The 18,969-nt window shown below is 45.0% G+C and overlaps 1 protein-coding gene across 2 annotated transcripts in view; it reads left to right on the plus strand.

The window, feature by feature from the left end:
• Positions 1 to 1,034: 1,034 nt before the first annotated feature.
• TUBGCP3 (tubulin gamma complex component 3) overlaps positions 1,035 to 18,969 on the plus strand; it is a 55,279-nt gene continuing 37,344 nt past the window's right edge. For both annotated transcript variants that reach the window (XM_080928298.1, XM_080928299.1), the window contains exons 1-6: positions 1,035 to 1,175; positions 10,729 to 10,836; positions 13,298 to 13,365; positions 16,110 to 16,187; positions 17,155 to 17,366; positions 18,758 to 18,927. In XM_080928298.1, the coding sequence (XP_080784424.1) occupies positions 1,100 to 1,175; positions 10,729 to 10,836; positions 13,298 to 13,365; positions 16,110 to 16,187; positions 17,155 to 17,366; positions 18,758 to 18,927 (712 nt within the window). In that variant the 5' untranslated portion in view covers positions 1,035 to 1,099. The remainder of the gene's footprint in view (positions 1,176 to 10,728; positions 10,837 to 13,297; positions 13,366 to 16,109; positions 16,188 to 17,154; positions 17,367 to 18,757; positions 18,928 to 18,969) is intronic.

Raw genomic sequence — 18,969 nt, forward strand, 5'->3', positions numbered from 1 at the left:
AGGCCCAGTCAACAAAACAGAGTTTACACTGACTGAGGACTGAGATCTGGCTACATGGGTGATGGAAAAAGAAAAGTGGAACACCCCAAGATTAGCTACTGCCCTTGGGGAGGAGGAAACACCAGGAATGACTGACATTAGTCCCGGTGGTTTTATTCTAGATCTTCGGATGGAGCATCATCTGTGTGGTACAAAGTAGGCAGGAGTTAATGGGCTGAGAGCAGCATGTATTGAGAGTCTCAGCTTGTTAGTCAGATTCTAGGCTGAAGCCCGGAGTCTCCTCTTGCAGTTTTCCATCCTTGGCTTCAACTGTCTGAGCCCCTTCTAGGCACCATTTGTCCAGGGAGTGCATTATTAGCATTCTGTATATCACAGAGCGGGCAGGAAAGGTTGGCCAAGCAGTCTGCGAGCAAAAGACGAATTAAGGGTATGCTCTCCATTAAACTACCTCTGAGTTCCACTGCCATCATAGTCCCGAGTCAGTGGCCAAGAAAGGTGCTTTCATCTGCCGACCACTAAGCACCCCGGCAGGAGCGGCGGAGTTAGGCTCCCAAGCGACGAGGTATCTCTTCCTCCTGCGTTCCAGACACCACGGAGCGTCTGGCGTCCGATTTTTTCCATAGCCGCACAGCTCTGCGAGAAGTCACTCAAGTCTCTCCATCGCGGAACTCCCCCGTTTCCAGGACTACGTCCTGGTGACGTCAAGGGGCTGAGGTTCTAGACCCCAGAGAACTCACTTTCTGAGTGCCCTGCGTAGCAGACTAGCTCCTGTCACTGTCCTGAGGCTCAGGCGCTCGGACTCCGCACCCTGTGCACAAAAGCAGCGCCCAGACCGCAAGCTGCAGAAGCACTCAGCAGTGCCGGGGAAAGAGTTAGCGCGAGCGTCGCCTAGCAACACCATTCCGGTGCTGCGGCGGCCCTTCCGGCGCGGAGTAGCTGCAGGCTCAGTCGCCGGGGAGGAGCATGCGCGCCTCGCGCGGGAAGCGTTGCATTATGGGAGGCGCGCGCTTTTGCCGCTTCCGCGAATATGGCGGCGCCGTAGTCCGGGCGCGGGATCCTGCGGCACGGGGAGGCTGCAATACGCAGTCCAAGCGCGGTAATGGCGACCCCGGATCAGAAGTCGCCCAACGTTCTGCTGCAGAACCTGTGCTGCCGGATCCTGGGCCGAAGCGAAGGTATGTGCAGCGACGCTGAGGGCTGTGGAGGCTGAGCGCCATGACCCACGCCGGCCGGGTGCTGTTCTCCCGGGCCCCGAGAAGGAGAGGGGTGCGGCTCCTGGGCTGTCCCTGCCCTGGGGGCCGGGGCCGGGGCCGGGGCCGGAGCTGCTCTAGCAGCTGGCTTTGGTTTTTGCTCCCGGGTCCAGACAGCACCTTGGCCTGCAGCTCTGCTTCTGCGTGTTTCCCACTGTGCTGTCACCTTTGCCTCTGGTGACGAGTTTAGGTTGGAGGATGCTAGATTATTATTCCTGCAGAGTTCAAGTAGCCAATAGTGCTTCTAAGAAGCCAGCCCACCACCCCCCACCGTCCGTTCTGCTCACTTTACCCGTACTGTTGCCGAGGTAGTTGGGTGAAAAATGTCAAAGATCTGGTTTCTTAAAGCTCATTTTGGAGATGAGTGGGGACGCGTAATGAGAGATTTGAGTAATTGACATGACTGGGTTACATGTTCTTACACCTTAGAGACAAATCGCACAGGGTTTCAAGGAAGACTTTAAACAGAATTGCATTTTAAAAGCTGAGAGAGTCTTTTGATCTTTCATAAATTGTAACAACCTATGCAACAACTTGTCCCGGTAGAGGATGAATTACTGTGTCACCACTAAACCGTTGACTCAACGCAGTTCTTGCTTTAGACTTTGTAGTGTTTCATTGTGAATTTATTCTTGTAAGAAATCTTTGAGGCTCCCTCGACCCTATTATGTCATAATAGGTACTCCTGTTTACTGAAGGGAATGTGACTAGTGCGTCGGTGAACACAGTGTTTGAAAGTGATAAAGCGCTACTGGGGAGGTGGATAGGAGGAGCTTGGGGGAAAGGAAGTAAGTAGAGGAATTTAAACCCCTATCTCAGTGACCCAGTAAGAGTGAGTCAGGGTTGTTCCAGCATCTGGGCAGAATGGGAGTGGAGAGGACAGGTTACTTTTCTGGTGGGAGTGACCCAGTCATGGGCGAAATTAAGTAGCTAAGGCTATGACTTAACACACCATACCATCATTTTTCCCTTATTGCATTGGGTCCAAAACTTTAACCTTCCAGAAAGAACCTTGTAGTTATAACTGGACTTGGAAGTTATTCATTATGAATTTCTAAATTTGAATTTTACATTAAAATCCCCTTTATAGAAGTGTCACAGCCTACAGGTGATTGAAATGTCACTTTAAAGCAAAATTCTGTATCCCTCCTCCTTCTCTCATCCCCACTTATGATTATGTTTTGTGAATCACTGGTCTTCAGAGAGATCCAGGATAAATATTCCATAAAGCTCATGAAGGATGATGCTGTCTTTGCTGTGGCTGGAGTTGGCGCAGAGTCACTGGGTTCTCTGGCCTCATACACTTGGTTGGTATTTTGTTGTAGATGTGTAGCAATAGTTTATTGTTTTCATCTCTCTTCCCTGATGCTGTTAAGCATCTTTTCATGACTTCGTGTTTGGCCATTCAGATCTCTTTCTAAGGTTGTATTTTCTTTTGTTTTCTTTATAACATATGTTCTTGCTGGATTGCTTACCCTTATAATTTTGAATGTTCTTTATTTATTTGGGTACAAATCCTTTGTTTTTTGCTTTGAAAAAATTTTTTCCCTTCCAGTACTTTAACTCTTTCTTTTTTTGCAGAGGAAAATTTTAGAAAGGCTTTATTTATTTATCTATTTATTTATTTATTTATTTATTTATTTATTTTTGAGAAAGATTCATGTGGATATGTATTCTACTTATACATCTGTCTGTGCACCATGTCTGCAGAGGTCAGAAAAGATGCAGGATCTCTATCTGGGATCAAGTTGCAGATGGTTATGAGCTGCCATGTGCTGAGAATTAGATGCTTCCCTTTTGGAAGTGCAACAGTGCTGAGCCCTCTCTCTGGCCCTAAAATCTTGGTGAATTCCAATGTATCCATATGGGGGTGGGGTGGGGAGATGGCTCAGCAGGTAAAAACACTTGTTCTATAGTCTACAGAACCCTCTGCAGCCTACAGAACCCACATGAAAAGCTTTGCATGGTGGTGTACATTTGTACTAACAGCATTCCTCAGACAGTATGGAAGGCAGACAGGAGAGCACCGGAAGCTCAAGAACCAGCAGGAGAGGCTGCTTTCTCCACAAGGTGGGAGGCAAGGACGGATACCTGAAAGCAGTCCTTTGAGTTCTGCTTTACCCCCCCAACTCCTCCCCTGAAGTAAGGAAAACAAAACAAAACACTTAAAATGATCATGATTTGGGTGTCATGTGAAGAACTATCATCAAGTCCAAAGTCCTAAAGGTTTCTTTTCATCTTTTTCCTCTAAGAGAGGTCATATTCTATTGTTATATGTGATATGAATTATTTTTTGGCATACGGTTCACGTTGAGATTATTTTTGAGCTTACTAAAGGAACTACCTCCTCTCAACTGTACTAGTCCTATTCTTGTCTTGAAGACTGAAAGAACCTTAAAGAATGTTGATATGGTATGAACTGTTCAAGTGTTGATATAGCATGAGCCGTTCCTGACCAGTAAGAGCCAGCATTTGTGAAGCAGAGGGGCTGATGTCAGTACATATCTTAAAAGTACCTAAAGTTCTAGAATGGTTTAGATTTACAAGAAAATTGTACACACATGGTTCTCTTTGTCCCAACACCATCTCTTTTGGTCTTAGTGTCTTGCTTATTGAGTTGTCACAGTAATAATACACTGATATCATTGATGCAGAAACACATTTGTTACTTCAAAGGAAGTAAGAGATGATTTATTTTGGAACCAAACCTAAGTGACTGTGGTCTGGGGACACAATTTCAGGTTACCCCTAATGCCTTGTCTCAGCATGATTAAGAGTTGTATGAAGTTTAGTGACAGAATAACATAAAGTCATAAATCAAGGTACTTTTCAAATATATTGTCGTGAACATCAGGTGAGGTGGGTTAAAGCAAAGTGGGAATCTCTGTCATTGGTCTCAGGTACTGTTATTTGATGACAGCCTCATGTTAGGGTTGGTAGAGGGTAGGTTCTCTACATTCCAAAACACTTACCTAATAGTCACAAGGGTAGTTCTGCCATAGAGGTGGACAGTGAATGGATTTAAGAGGACCAAGGATTGAGACGTGCAACATTCTGTCTACTAGCTGTCTGTGAACACAGAAGTTCTAATTAGTTAGCCTTGTAGGATCTCTAGCATGGGTATGACTTTCTTGGGAAGTTCAGGTCACAGTACTGACCAAGTTCCATGCTTTTTAGGCTCCTTCAGGTGTGGCTTAGTACTCAGGGCCCCCTCTCGGGTGAGGCCACTTGCTCTTTCTCTTTGTTATTCTTACTCTTATTCAGGTCTCACTGGGCTCCTCTGGGCTTGGATCTTTCTTAATTTTTTTGTTTTGTTTTTGTTTTGGTGAGCTTGGCAATTTTGAACATGAAAGATTGTAGACTTGCCTGATATTTTCACCACATGGTGGCAGGCATAGCATGATCTATCCTGTTAGTGCTGGCCCTGACAGCCTCACTTGGGTCTTTGCCATGGAAGCACAGACTCTCATTGTCCAAGTTTGGCTTTTCTGCCTTGAGTGGATGTTTCCACAAAAATATTAATATCGGGCCTTTTTTTCAGGTCTCTATGGGATCAGTGCCACTAACCCTCATAGTCTTATTTCCTAATGCACACTTCAGTTTAGTTGTTGTGGTTTGTAGATTTTGTTGTACAAACTAAGATTATTAAATCAGATTTTCATTTTCATTAAGTTTACTTTCAGAATTTATTTATTTATTTATTTTGTCATGTATAGTGTGAATCGATTGGCCTCCAAACACTTGGTGTACAGGCTAGTTCTGTATCAACTTGACAGAAGCTGTAGTCCTCTGAGAGGAGGGAACCTTGATTGAGAAAATGCCTCCTTAAGATGGGGCTGTAGGCAAGCCTGTAGAGTATTTTCTTAGTTACTGATTGGTGTGGGGGGCTTATCCCATTGTGGGTGGTGCCATCCCGGGCTGGTGGTCCTGGCTTCTATAAGAAGGCAAGCTGAGCAAACCATAAGGAGCAAGCCAGTAAGCAGCACCCCACCATGGCCTCTGCATCAGCTCCTGCCTCCAGGTTCCTGCCCTGTCTGAGTTCCATCCCAGACTTCCTTAATTGAGGAACGGTGATGTGGGATTTGAAGCCGAATGAACTCTTCTCCAATCTGCTTTTGGTCATGGCACAGCAATCATAACCCTGATATACTTGGTGATTTGTTCTCAGGTTTGATACTGATATCTAGTTGTTAGTGTTGGAGAATATATGATTGCTAATTGCGGTTACTTTTTAAAAATCTGTATGTACCAGAGTGTGTGTTTAGTCACACACATATTAGTAAGCATGTTCATTTAAGTGTGAGCACAAGAACACATGCATATGTGGAGATCAGAAGACAACCTCTGGTTCCAGTCCTTGCCTCCCCTCTTTTTGAGACATGACCTCTTGTTTGTTTCTGTGTTCACCAGGCTATTGGCCCAGGGGCTTTCTCTTTCCTTCCTTCCCTCCCTCTCCCCTCCTATCTATACAAAGTTTTGTTTTGTTCTGTATGCTGTTCTCAAATGAAGAAGACGGTCAGGGCAGCCTTTTCTAGTTGTCATACTTTTTAGAGGAGGAATTGTTGAGGGCCCAGCTGGAGTCTCACTTGCCTTCTTTTTTCAGCTGTCTTTTCTCTTGACTTCCTTAGTCTCTGAGGTCAGCCTCTGACTGATCACTACACTTTGCTGACTTGCTGTGTGTTGTATCCTTTGAGGTTTGCCTGGATAGGATCAGTGCTTGTCAGGAGTACCGGGGTTTGGGCAGGCACTGGCTTTCCCTCCACATACACAGCCCCTTCACTAGGTACATATCTCCGGAGAGGTATGGCACTCCCTTCCTTGCTGAGCCATCTGGGCTTCTGTAGAGTATATAAATGACTCTTCTTGACATTTATCCCTGTGGGTGGTTAGTTTTAATTGCCATTCTGACACAATATAGCATCACTTGGGGAGGGAGTGTCAATGAGGGATGGGCAAGACTGTGGGGAACTCTCTTGGTTATGTTAATTGAAATGGGAAGACCTGTTCACCATTCTCTACACACGGAATCCTGGAGTGTCTAAGTGTGGAGAATGTACACTAGCATGTACATCTCTGACTGAGTGTGGTATGACTTAAAGCATCAAGCTCCTCTGCTGCCCTGACTTTCCTTCTGTGGTGGAATGTGCCTTGAACTTTTAGCTAAAATAAACCCATTCTCCTTTAAGTTGCACTTGTCAAAGTATGTTATAGCAAAGGAAAAGGAAACTAAGACATTGGTACCAAGGGTGGGAGGTATTGTAGAAAACATGAGTCTGTAGCTTTTTTGTGGGAAGGATGTAGAAGATTTGGAATTTGGGACTTGAAAGGCCACTGAATGCTGTGAGTAGAGTTTAATGGGCTTTCTCTTGGGAACTTGGAAAACAGTGCTGAAACAAATGAGGACAGTGGAGGCCTGGCTCCCGAGGCCTTCAAGAACAGGGACTGTGTCAGGAAATGGGCCAGGGACAATCCTGTGATATTTCAGTAAGAATCTGGCTTCATTTTGCCACTTTTGTGAGATCTTGAATGAAGTCGAATTTAAAGATAATGAACTATTTGTTAGAAAGGTGTGTGGACAAGCTTCAAGTCTTTGACAAGAAACTGCAGACAATACAGAACTCCACCATGAGAGAGAAACCTGGACGTCTGCACTGGGACTTCAGGAAAGTGTTTCCTCAGGGTCAGCGCACACAAGCTCAGAGAGCTGTGGTCCACGGTGGCAAGGCCGCACCTCTACGTGGTGGCTCTGTCCGTGTGCTATTGGTCTTGAAAGCATGAAAAACACAAGAAAGAGGGAGTGGTGGAGAGCAGCTGAGGTCAGGCACAGTGGACAGGGCTGAGGCCCCCAGAGAGAAGCAAGGCCTCAGAGGCCACTGTGAGAGGCTTGAAGATGGAGTACAAGCTGTAGAGACCTAGGAGTGTGGGGGATGCCAGGATACGGGGCATGTGCCAGGAAGAGCTGCTACAGGCATGACGTGGAGCTGGACTGAGTTTGAAAGAGAAGCCTAGGGCTGAAGGAATGGGGCTGTGTGAACCCTTTGGACCCAGCCAGTTTCATCATGAGCCCAAATGCTAGACATGGGACTGCAGGATTTGGCCATATTGGATTGGGGTTTGGGTTTGGTATTCCTTGCTATATCCCTGACTGTGTCATTTTGGAATTAGAATGTTTATTCTGTGCCATTTTATGTCAGAAGTACATACATTTTTGATTTTTATGAGTTCACAACTCAGTGTTTTGAACCTTTAAAATGTTGAAAAATTTCAAGACTTTGGAGACTTAAAATTGGACTTAGTCAGAATGGCTAAGATCAAAAACTCAGATGACAGCAGATGCTGGTGAGGATGTGGAGAAAGAGAAATACTCCTCCACTGTTGGTGGGGTTGTAAACTGGTACAACTACTCTGGAAATCAGTCTAGTCGTTCCTCAGAAAATTGGACATAGTCCTACTGGAAGACCCAGTTATTCCACTTCTGGGCATATACCCCAGAGATGTTCCAACATACAATAAGGACACATGCTCCACCATGTTCATAGCAGCCCTATTTATAATAGCCAGAAGCTGGAAAGAACCCAGATGTCCTTCAGTAGATGAATGGGTACAAAAATTGTGGTATATTTACACAATGGAGTACTACTCAGCTATTAGAAACAATGACTTTATGAAATTCCCAGGAAAATGGATGCATCTAGAGAATATCATCCTGAGTGAGGTAACCCAGTCACAGAAGAACAGATATAATATGCAGTCACTAATAATTGGATACTAATCCCAGAAAGCTCTGAATACCCCAGAAACAACTCACAGGCCATATGAAGCTCAAAAATAAAACAAAACAAAAACAAAAAACAAAACAAAACCCAAAAGCCAAAGAGTGAAAGCCTTAGTCCTTCTTAGGAAAAAAAGTGTATAGCACCCTCTCAGAGTGTATTACACCTAGATCTTAAACCATTAATAATTCAAGAGCTAAGAGTATAGCCTTGTGGCAATTTTTTGGTATTCAAAAATCATTATGTTTAATCTATACACACCAAGAAAACTTTGACTGTTTACATGTTATGTTCTGTTCTACATGTACTTTATGCTTATGGTAACTAGTAAGATTTCAATGTATACTAGCAAAGCTTTAATGGAATCGAGTACAGACAAAAATAAATTCATATAGTTTTATGCCAAAAATGCTTTTAAAAATCTGTACATGTATCTCTCTTTTTAAAATAAAGTTGTAAGGAAAAAAAAGAAGATTGGAAAAGGAAAAAAATGGACTTAGTGTTTATTGTTGTAAATAAACACTATGATCATAGCATCCTATAAAGGAAAAATTTTTAACTGGGGCTGGCTTACAGTTTCAGAGGTCTGGGCTCCAATCATCATGGTGGGAAGCACAGTGGCATGCAGGCAGCCATGGTGCAGGGGAAGGATCTGCAGGCCGCAGGAAGAGCAGAGCCCTTGAGCCTGGCTTGGGCTTCTGAAACTTAAAAGCCCATCCCCAGTGACATGCTTCCTCCAGCAAGGCCACACCTCCTAATCCCTCTCAAGCAGCACCATGCCCTAATGACCAAGTATCCAAATATATGAGTTTATGCAGCCGTATTCCTTTTCAGTTCAACACATTTTCATCCCTGGCCCCCATAGGCGTGTAGTCATGTCATAGTGCAAAATGCATTCAGTTCAACTTCAAAAAATCCCACAGTCTACACCACCATTTAAAAGTTTGAAGTTTCTTCTAAGACTCATGCCAATTTCTTAACTGTCATAGTCTATAAAGTCAAAATGAAAACAGATCATATATTCCCAGTATACAATGGCATAGGATATACATTATGTCAAAGGGAGGACTGAACCAAAGCAAGACCAACAACTAGCATGGCAGACTCCAGTTTCTGCATCTTCATGTCTGATGTCAAAAGGATCTTCAGATGTCCAACTTCTTTCAGTTCTGTTGACTGCAGTACACTCCTCTCTCTCTCTCTCTCTCTCTCTCTCTCTCTCTCACTCTCTCTCTCGGGCTGGTTCTACTTCCTGTTAGCAGCTTTCCTCTGCAGGTACCCCATGGCTCTGGTATCTCCAACATCTTGGGGTCTCCGAGCAACTCATGATTACTTTTATAGTAAATCAAGTCTTCATGCAGCCTTCCATGCAACATCATGCTTTTCTTTAGGCTTTTCATCTCCTTGAGCATGGGACTTAGCTCCATTATACTTTCTGGTGCTGCTTTTCTCCTTAAACTATATTTGTAATTTTTCCTTGCTCAGCATGGTCCTTTTCATTATAGAGCTGCATAAGAGTAGCTACTAATAACTATGCAACAGTCAAGGCAAGACTGTTTTGAAGTCTTCTCTGCCAGTGCCATTAATCTGAAACTTTTTTATTTACCCCCAGACAGATTTTTCTGAAAAGGGCAAAAAGCAGTCAAGATTTTTGGACAAAATATCATAAGGTGGTCTCTAGGCTACTTACTAAACCTTTTGAGCTGTTGTAATCTCCATTGCTTTCAGCACCACTATCTATCACATGTCTACTAATATTGCCCATTAAGCCACATAAAGCATTCAACTGCTTTCCTGGTCCAAAGTCCCAAAGTCCACATTCTGCCAATAAGCAACATGGTCAGGCCTGTAACAGTGAAACCCCACTTCTGGTACCAATTTCTGCCTTAGTATTCTATTGCTGTGAAATGAAATACCATGACCACAGCAACTTTTATAAAGTAAAGCATTTCATTGGGGCTGGCTTACAGTTTTAAAAGTTTAATTTGTTATCATCATGGAGGGAATTGTGGTAACAGGCAGGCAGACATGGTGTGGGAGAAGGAGCTGAGAGTTCTACATATGGCCCTTGACTTCCTTGTAGTGATGAACTGTAACTTAGAATTGTGAGTCAGATGAACCTATTCTCCCTTGAGTTATTTTTGCTAGAGTATTCAAGGCAACCAAGTAGAAAGACAGTCCTATTCTGCTTCCCATTTCTGACCTTGCAGACACTGGTTTCTAGTTTGATAGTCCTTGAGTCAGTGACACATGCCTATCTGTTCTCTAGCCTTTCTCTCTGGCTTCACTCCTGCCTTGATAAGTGTATGTCCTTATGAAACTCCTTTATTCTTTGTGTGTGTGTAGGTGTGTTTTTAAAGGAAGCAGAGACAAGCTTATGTCATAACTTACAAAGTGTAGAAGCATGCACACATGTCAGACTCTTCCTGAAGCGGAGGGCTGCTCAAAGGCTCGTCACCAGGCTTCCTTTCTAAGTTCTTTGTCTGGCCTGTGACTTCAATCCTTGTAAAATGGCTATGGGTTCAGTTTGGTTTTCCTCTAGATTTTTCCATATTTTATAGAACTCTTTTGCTCAAGTCACTGATTTCATATGGCCTTTCTGCCCTCTTAGTTAAGGCTGGAGAAGGTGGTTTGCTGTCCTGACCTGTGTGCTCTGGTGATAAAAACTGTCCAGTTACAACTTGCACCTTTTCCTCACCTTCCAGCTGATGTTGCCCAGCAGTTCCAGTTTGCTGTGAGAGTCATCGGCAGCAACTTCGCTCCAACGGTCGAAAGAGATGAATTTCTAGTAGCTGAAAAAATCAAGAAAGAACGTATGTATTTTTCTTAACTATTGTGTGTTGGATTATGAAATTTGTAAAAACTTAGAAATTTCTATGCGGCATGTGTATGAGTGTATGTATGTATGTGTATGTGTCTATCTGGGTTTATGTGTGCATCCACACATTTATGCATGTGTCTGTCCATATATGCATGCTTGCATGCATGCCCATATATGCATATGCTGAGGGTATGCTATACTCATATTTTAATTATAGATATTAAAAATAAGGACAGTTTAATTTTTCTTGGCATTATAATTATTAAAACATAGTGGAGGTTTATTTTAAACTGTCATAACTGTAATTTAGTTTCTGAATACAAAAGATAAAAGGACTCACTGTCACTTCTTGCCTCTCTGATCTGCCATATCTAATGCAACCGTTAACCGCTCTCGGAGGCATTGCTGCCTCTTTCTTTGTCACCATCAGACTTGCAGCACTTAAGAGCTGTGTGAGCATCTTCCGATGGCACTTCAGGCCCTCCTAAGGTGTAGCCCCTGGAGAAGGTTCTCCTCTGCTCGTAGCACTTGCTTAGGGTTGGGTGAGGTCGCCTCTGCCACCCCTCTCAGCTCTGGAGAGTCTAGGCTCTGAGTGGCAGGCAGTCCTCAGCAGTCTGTGGAGGGCTGTCATGGTCCTGGTTTGGAGAGTGTCTTTTGTGCGTGTGTGAGCATGTGCAGTCGGGGCCTTCTAGTGGGACTTAAAACCCTACCTCGGTTATCAGCAGCTTCTTTCTCCTGGGACCTACTGTTAAATTTCCCAAATGAAGTGGGCTTCGATTTTGGCTCTAAATGTTTGCCAGTTTGGCCATTGCACTCCTAGGAAGTCATTCTGCACAGCATAGTATCCTGCCCTGAGCTGTTGCATTAGGAATTGTGTGGGCTAGTGATCTGTGTGCATGCTATCTTTCAGAGCCTAACAGAGTCAGGGAGTGCTGGCCGGTGACAGAATGGAGACTGTGGCCACAGTGATTGGATCTAGTGCCTTTGCCTGATGAGGACTTGAACAGTGTGACTCTAAGGACCCAGCAGCTGGAACAGCAGCATATAGTGATCCTTTTTGTCAGTTGCTTTACTGTGTGGTTTTAAGTTACCCATAACCCACTATGGTTGGCAAGTAGTGGTGGGAAAATACATCCTAGAAACAGATGATTCTTAGACTGTAAATGGCCTACCATCTCGAGGAATGTATGTGTTGAAGTCTCATACCACCCCACTGCCTCTGCCTGGCCCAGGAGCCATCTCTGCTCAGCATGCTGGTGCTCTGAGTGCTGCCACCTTGTCAGTGGTGCTCTGAGCTCACAGCCCCGCTGCCTTCAGATTTGCCGTTCTTCCACCTCCCTCCCCAGAAGCTAGGAATGTATGCAGTGGGATGCCTTGTTTTTCTTAGAGGCCCCAGGTAATAAGGATGCTGACTCCTGTAAACCAGAGTGCTTCCCACGACTGAAAGACTGAGGTTGGTACTGGTGGAGGTTACAGGCACCCCAGCCCTGGCTCTTGGATCCTATCTTACTGATTAAATAAGTAGAAAATAACAGTGGGTATCTAGCCTGCTACTAAATATTGAAGCTTACTTTCCTTTCATGCCCGTCAAGTTTCTCATGGAAATGTGAATTCTTTTCATGAGTCCCAAACACTCTAGACTATTACCAAGAAACCTGTTAGGTGTCATATAAACATAATTTCCTTTGTGAATTTGATTTCATGGCCACCTAGTAAGCTTATTGCCAGTGTGTGTCATAATGATGTCATTATGATAGAGTTGAAAGGAAGTCACATAATAATCACCAATAATAAGCAAAAAAATATTGAAAATAAAATTAATAATATTAATGAATTGACTTTTAGTTTGAAACAGAGATTAATTTATACTGAAGCAAAATGGAATACTTCTGCACATCTATGCAGAAATGTTAGAATGTGACTTTTGTTGGGGTGGGGGTGTAGACAAGGTCTCATCCCTATGTAGCCTGGTCAGTAAAACTGGTCTTGACCGTACAAAGATCCACCTGCCTCTGCCTCCTGAGTGCTAGGGTTAAAAGCATGCACTGCTACATCTGCCTGGAATGTGGCTTCTTAAGTCAGATGAACTGTCATGTTTGCTGATCCTGTGAATTTACAATTTCCTAGATAACGTCTCTCTCCATCCCTCCCTCCAGGTGCCTGTTATCAGTTAGGAGAGTTGAAGGTAGTTTGTCTCACTGTGGCTCCACTTGTGTAGACAGACCTCTCTCTATCCCAGCCTGAGAGTCTTACACATGTCAGAGAGGCAAGGCGAGCTGACCAAACCAGCATTGCTAAAAGTCTCCTTGCCTCGTTCTTCAGATTTTCTTGGGCTCAGGATACTTTTCGTATGTGCCAGTCTGTTAGTGCAGATGCAGTGACTTTCCTAACACTGAGTTGTGGTGTATGCAATTAACTAGTAGGCTTAATTAATTTCCTTTCTAAACTTTCAGTTATTCGACAAAGGAGAGAAGCGGATGCCGCCCTGTTTTCAGAGCTCCACAGAAAGCTTCATTCACAGGTACAGTTCTGGGACTCTGAATGCTTGGATGCCCTTGGGTGCTGTCTCCCTGTGATCACTAATGGCTTTTAGCTGTAGAGTGTTTTCACTTGAGAGGTTCAGTATTAGAAGTGTTAGTTGGGCTTCCTGTTAAACTTCTGATGAGTGTCCTGTTGGGTAGGAATTGGACTCTCCAGTTTACATTGCACTTCACTGATGACGCTGCCAGGAGGAGGCATGCTGGTGGATCTCCAGACCTGGCCCCGTCATAGCAGAAGCTTCATGGCTGATGCAGATATCTCTTTGCTCATTTTACTGTCGTCATGATAACTAAAGGGGGAAGTTTTCCCAATCTAATATTTTGGTAAAGATTTGTCAGCTTCTGTGAAAGAGATACTTGCACCCCAAGGCAGATTTTGTGTTTTTTGACCACGAGGAACTGAGTACACCCAGAATACTCCCTCCTTCTGCAGAGAGAATAAGGACCTGGAGGATTAATCTTTGCTCAGAAGGTGCTGTCAGGCTAGGCTGTGGAGACTGAGCTGGTGTTCTTCCAGTCTTTGTCTCTTCGCCCTGAAAATGAGCTCCGTGCTTGCTGAGAGCTTTGATTCCTCAGCAGCTTCATGCACTTCTTCGCTGAGGAGGAATACTTTTCCATCTTGGCCAGTGCTTAGGAAGTGAGAAACGAGAGCTTTCTGTGCAGCCCATGTCTTCCAAGGAATGGTTTCAAACTGTAGTATCGTTTTTGCTTGTCTTCTGTCTCCATCTGTGAATGACTTCTGCACTTGAGGTGGGACACACGAGTTTAGTATGCTTTATAGGGAGTTGCTGCTTGGTGTTTATGCCGCAAAACCTGTTGTGTCTTTTGCTTTGGGCACTGGATGGAGGTGCACTCGGGAAATTGAAATTTAAGACGGTTGTTTTCTAAGTTTGTGTGAAACTCTGTTTATTCCTATGCTTGCCCCCCCCCCCCTTGTTTAGATGTCTTTAACTCTAACCCAGGCTGTACTGAAGCTCACTGTGTGGCCCAGGTTGGTCTTTCTGCTCCAGTCTCCCCAGTTCTGGGATTACAGGTATAAGCCACCTCACCTGGCTCCTAAACACTCTTATAAATGGTGGCCAGCTTCCTACAGCTAGCCCACAAAACAAACATAGTTGAAGTTTTCATTCTGGAAATGAATAATTATTTAAAAACTGGGAGATAATAGCTTAATACTAAAGCAAGAAATATGCCCACATAAATAGCCAGTCTAATTTTTTGATTTAGAAAAAAAATGCAGCTCTTCAAAGTACAAGGCTCCTGGTACTGTTTTTGCCCTGGTTTTTTGTTTAGTGAGTGCCTCTCTTTCGCTGTGTATGCCGTGGGTGCCGTGGGAGGAAGGGTCAGGTGCAGGTTGTTTTCAGAGCGGAGCAGGGAGGATCCTGGTGTGACATAAGGCAGTCTGGCTGAACTGAGTTTTAGTGTGGTCAGCAGCAAGGGTGGTGGCTTGTTTGGGAGTGAGCCGTGTGTGCAGCTGGGGCTGATGAGACAGGGGTGGTGTGGTGAGTTAAGGCAGTAGTGGGCAGGTGCCCGGTAAACCTGTGGTTTCATATCCCTCCACTTTAGGATGATGCTTCTGTCTACACTGAAAATTCAGTGGACACACCGCAGGGTGCTGTGTCTGTACTAAGGCCCTTCGGATAGGAATCGGAGGTGTCTGGTTCTGGGCTGGCTGTGGGAGCCTGGACTTTGCTCCCCCAGGCAGATTGCTCGATACTATCTGAGCTTCAGCTGGAAGTAGCTGTAGTGCTGGGGAGGTAGCTGGGTGGGGAGGATGGAGGCAAGGGTGAGCAGTGGCTTGATGGAGTCCCCAGTCCTGTCCTGGGGCCCTGGAGAAGTCATCTTGGTCCCTTTGAATGGTAGCTTCCTGGCTGCTGCAACCTCTTGTTCTGTTTCTATCTGTACCTCTTCACCTGTCCCTGTGGTAAAAGACGGTGCTCTCAAGCCCAGTGTGGCATACTCCTGTTGAGAGAGAGGACTGTGAGGCAAGTCACTGACCCTGTGAGGCCTGTCTCCTTTCAGGCCTCCACTCCCTTGCTGGATGAAGTGCTGAGGAGACAACAAAGTCTCCAGTCCTTTCCCTGAGTGCAGTGCAGATCCTGTTACTGTATTTGTAGTGTGGGCCCCAGTTCTAGTTACAGATCTGTTCATGGTTTCCGCTCCTCATGGTTGAATTTCTAGAGATTCCTCTGGGACCCTCTTCAGCTGTGCAGCTGGCTGTTTCTGTTAGAGGCTTGGGTGCTCACCAGGGTGGAATTCTTTCCATTCTTTTCTTCTCTTCCCATAACACTCCTTTCTGCTCCAAGGAAACCACTTCCCTTTCCCCCTTGAGTCCTGGCTGGCCTGAAACTGACAAGGCTGGCGAAGATCTGCTTATCTGCCCTCTGAGTGCTGGGGTTAAAGGTGTGCACCAGCCCAGCTCAACCCATGATTCTGGGTAATATTACTTTTACCATTAGTGCATTTGGTAACTTTTACTAATCCAAAGCAGGGTAACTTTGGCATTTTTTTTCATGGTGTTGAGGACCTGGGGTTGTTGGTCACAGAAAGGACTGATCATGTCCAGTCTCCTGAGGGGTGGTTCCATGTATGACCCATGAAGTGAGCTCAGATTGAATGTGGACAGGTACATTTTAAAATGGTTGTCTATTTTGGAAATACGTATAGGAGAGAGAATAAAACAAAGTTGATACAATAGCTCTTGTAATATTTTTTATCTAAACAGGGAGTTTTGAAGAATAAATGGTCAATCCTCTACCTCTTGCTGAACCTTAGTGAGGATCCTCGTAAGCAAGCCAGCAAGGTGGGTGAGCAAGCACCAGTGGAGTCGTGGGACGTTATACCATGTTTTCCCTTTTTTTTTTTTTTTTATTGGTTTATTCATTTACATTTCACATGTTATCTCCCTTCTCCCTTTTCCCCTCTGCAAACCCCCATCCCATCTCCTTCCTGATTCTATGAGGGTGCTCCCCCAACTACCCACCCATTCCTACCTCACTCCCTAGCATTCACCTACGCTGGGCATCAAGCCTTCCCAGGACCAAGGGGATCCTCTCCCATTGATGCCAGACAATGCCATCCTCTGCTACATATGCAGCTGGAGCCATGGGTCCTTCCATGTGTGCTCTTTGGTTGGTGGTTCAGTCCCTGGGAGCTCTGGGGGGTCTATAGGAAGGAAAATAGTGGGAGAAAAGCAAAAGGCCCACTAAGCCTGGAAGCCACCTCATTTCTTTTCCAATGGTAGCTTCTAGAAATGTGTTTCAAAATTGTTTTTCTGATGTAGCAATGTGCATTTAGCAGCCCAAGCTGTCAAAGAATTGACATGGAAATTAGGAACATCTGCCTGGAAGGTCTACAGTGCTAGAGCTGGGAGCACCCGTCACTGTCATTCCAGCTTCCTACTCTGAATCCTTTACAGGATTTACCAGAGCGTCTGGCTCCTCCCTGCTGTGGGTCTGGGACCATAGACTGTCCTGTAGATGTTTGACTGGCAAGAAGCTGAGGAGTTTGGATGAGGATTTGTTCCAACCTCCTTATCATGTAGCCGTGATAGACTTATAAACTTGTTTGTGTCTGATATTGGAGTTCAGAGAATGCCTAGTACTGTCAATTCCCTACTTTCAGAAGCATTTTCATTGACTTGTTTGAATAAGTGTGAAATTCAGATCCAACTGCAGAAATAGCATGGGACTAGGAATATAAAGTCCTGAGGGTTTGGACAAGTTGTCCTGCAGTTTCTTACCTACGTGTTACAATGCTCTGCATTTCAGGTAATTAGCTATGCTTCACTCTTTGCACAAGCGTTACCAAGAGATGCTCACTCCACGCCTTACTACTGTGCCAGGCCTCAGACCCTCCCCTTGAACTACCAGGACCGCAGTACACAGGCACAGAGCTCCGGCAGCTTGGGCAGCAGCGGCATCAGCAGTATCGGCATGGGTGGCTTTAGCGGCCCCACACCTGTACAGCCTTTCCTCCCCGGGTAACTTGAACTCGAGAGTGTGCGGTGCGTGCACACACACAAATGAGAACCACACGAACAGAAGCATCTAGGGGTCTATGTGCTTCCCATCCATGCAGCCAGGGTGTTGGCGTGGCTCTCAGTGTTGTAGGTCTGTTCCCGGGGTTTTAGCAAGATGTTCTTATTGGACTCAAAATTGTAAGTAGCAGGTGTATCCTCCTTAGGTTGTGGTTTTCAGACTCTCTGTTAGTGCTATGAGCAAAGAGGGTGGCAGCCACTGATGTGCAGCCAAGCACGTCAGGGTGAGCTCCATGCCATTGTCATTCCTGGTGGCCACAGTGTTAAAGGATGGAACTGGATACTTTTCCAGAGGAGCACTGACCAAAGAATCAGCATCGAAAGCTTGATGCTTTCCACATGAGCACAGTGGAATCACATGTTACTTTGAGTTTTAAGCTTGCACGGACGGTATTGAGGGCAGACTGTGTGTACCACTCACAGATTGCTCTGTGACAAGCCTGTCACCCTTATCAACAGCACTTACAGCTGACCCAAGGACCATATTTGGCTGAGAGTGTCTTATCTGTGACCTTAGAATTTAGAGTGCTTATTGCTGTAATGGAAAGTTGTAAAGACAATTTTGAGCAGAATTTGGCTTTTATTTTACATTTACATTTTTTTCCCAGATGCACAGTATTACTGATGCTGTTGCTAAGCCTGTGCCCACCAAGGGTAGTGTAGAACAGGGCTGGTAGTTCTCATACTGAGGGTAGTGCGGGGTGGGAGTGGGTCCCCAGAGCACTGTGTGCAGACCCCTAGGATCACTGGAGCAGGTGAGTGCCTGTGGCTTTTAGTTCTGAGAAGCAGTAGTTTTGTTACCGTTGTCACTAGATATAAACATCCACATCTTAGATTTTCACAGAGAGACTATGTATTTTCTGGGTTCCTTTTGCCTTTCACTTTATGTATTTGTATATTTTTCAAATGGATTAGACTGCAGGGGCTCTTCACACTATCACACAGGGTGGGGTGGGGGCTGGTGACCACAGATGGGACAGGGCCCAGGTGTTAAGACCTATCAGCTCAGGAAATGTGCAATGAGTGAAAGGCCTTGATCGTGAAGTTAAACTGGTGTAGGATTTCAGACTGTTTTGTGTAGGCATGATGTGTGCGTGCTTGTAGAGAACTCAGGCCGGGAAGTATGGACGGCGGGCAAGATCCCCAGTTAGGAGTAGGTCTGAGAACTGGCTCAGTGCAGGGGACCTGTGGTTCTGGAGAGTTCTGATTCGGATCTATAAAGTCATGTTCTTAGTGTAAGAACATAAGGAAAATCCCTAAGAATGTTTGTTTCTGTCTCTAGTGGGTAGTTTGCTTATTTGAAGCCACTAGTGTTTCTTTCTTACTTTCTCTAGACAGTCTCATCAAGCTCCAGGAGTGGGTGATGGCCTTCGACAGCAGTTGGGGCCTCGTCTGGCATGGACTCTAACTGGAAATCAGCCTTCACAAACCCCTACCTCCAAGGGTTTCCCAAATGCTCTTTCTCGAAACCTGACAAGGTCAAGGAGAGAAGGGGATTCGGGTGGTAAGATGTGTTTTGTTATTTAGAAGCCAGCACCTCATCTGT

This window comes from Micromys minutus, assembly GCF_963924665.1.
Source record: "Micromys minutus genome assembly, chromosome: 14".
Classification (NCBI taxonomy): Eukaryota; Metazoa; Chordata; class Mammalia; order Rodentia; family Muridae; genus Micromys; species Micromys minutus.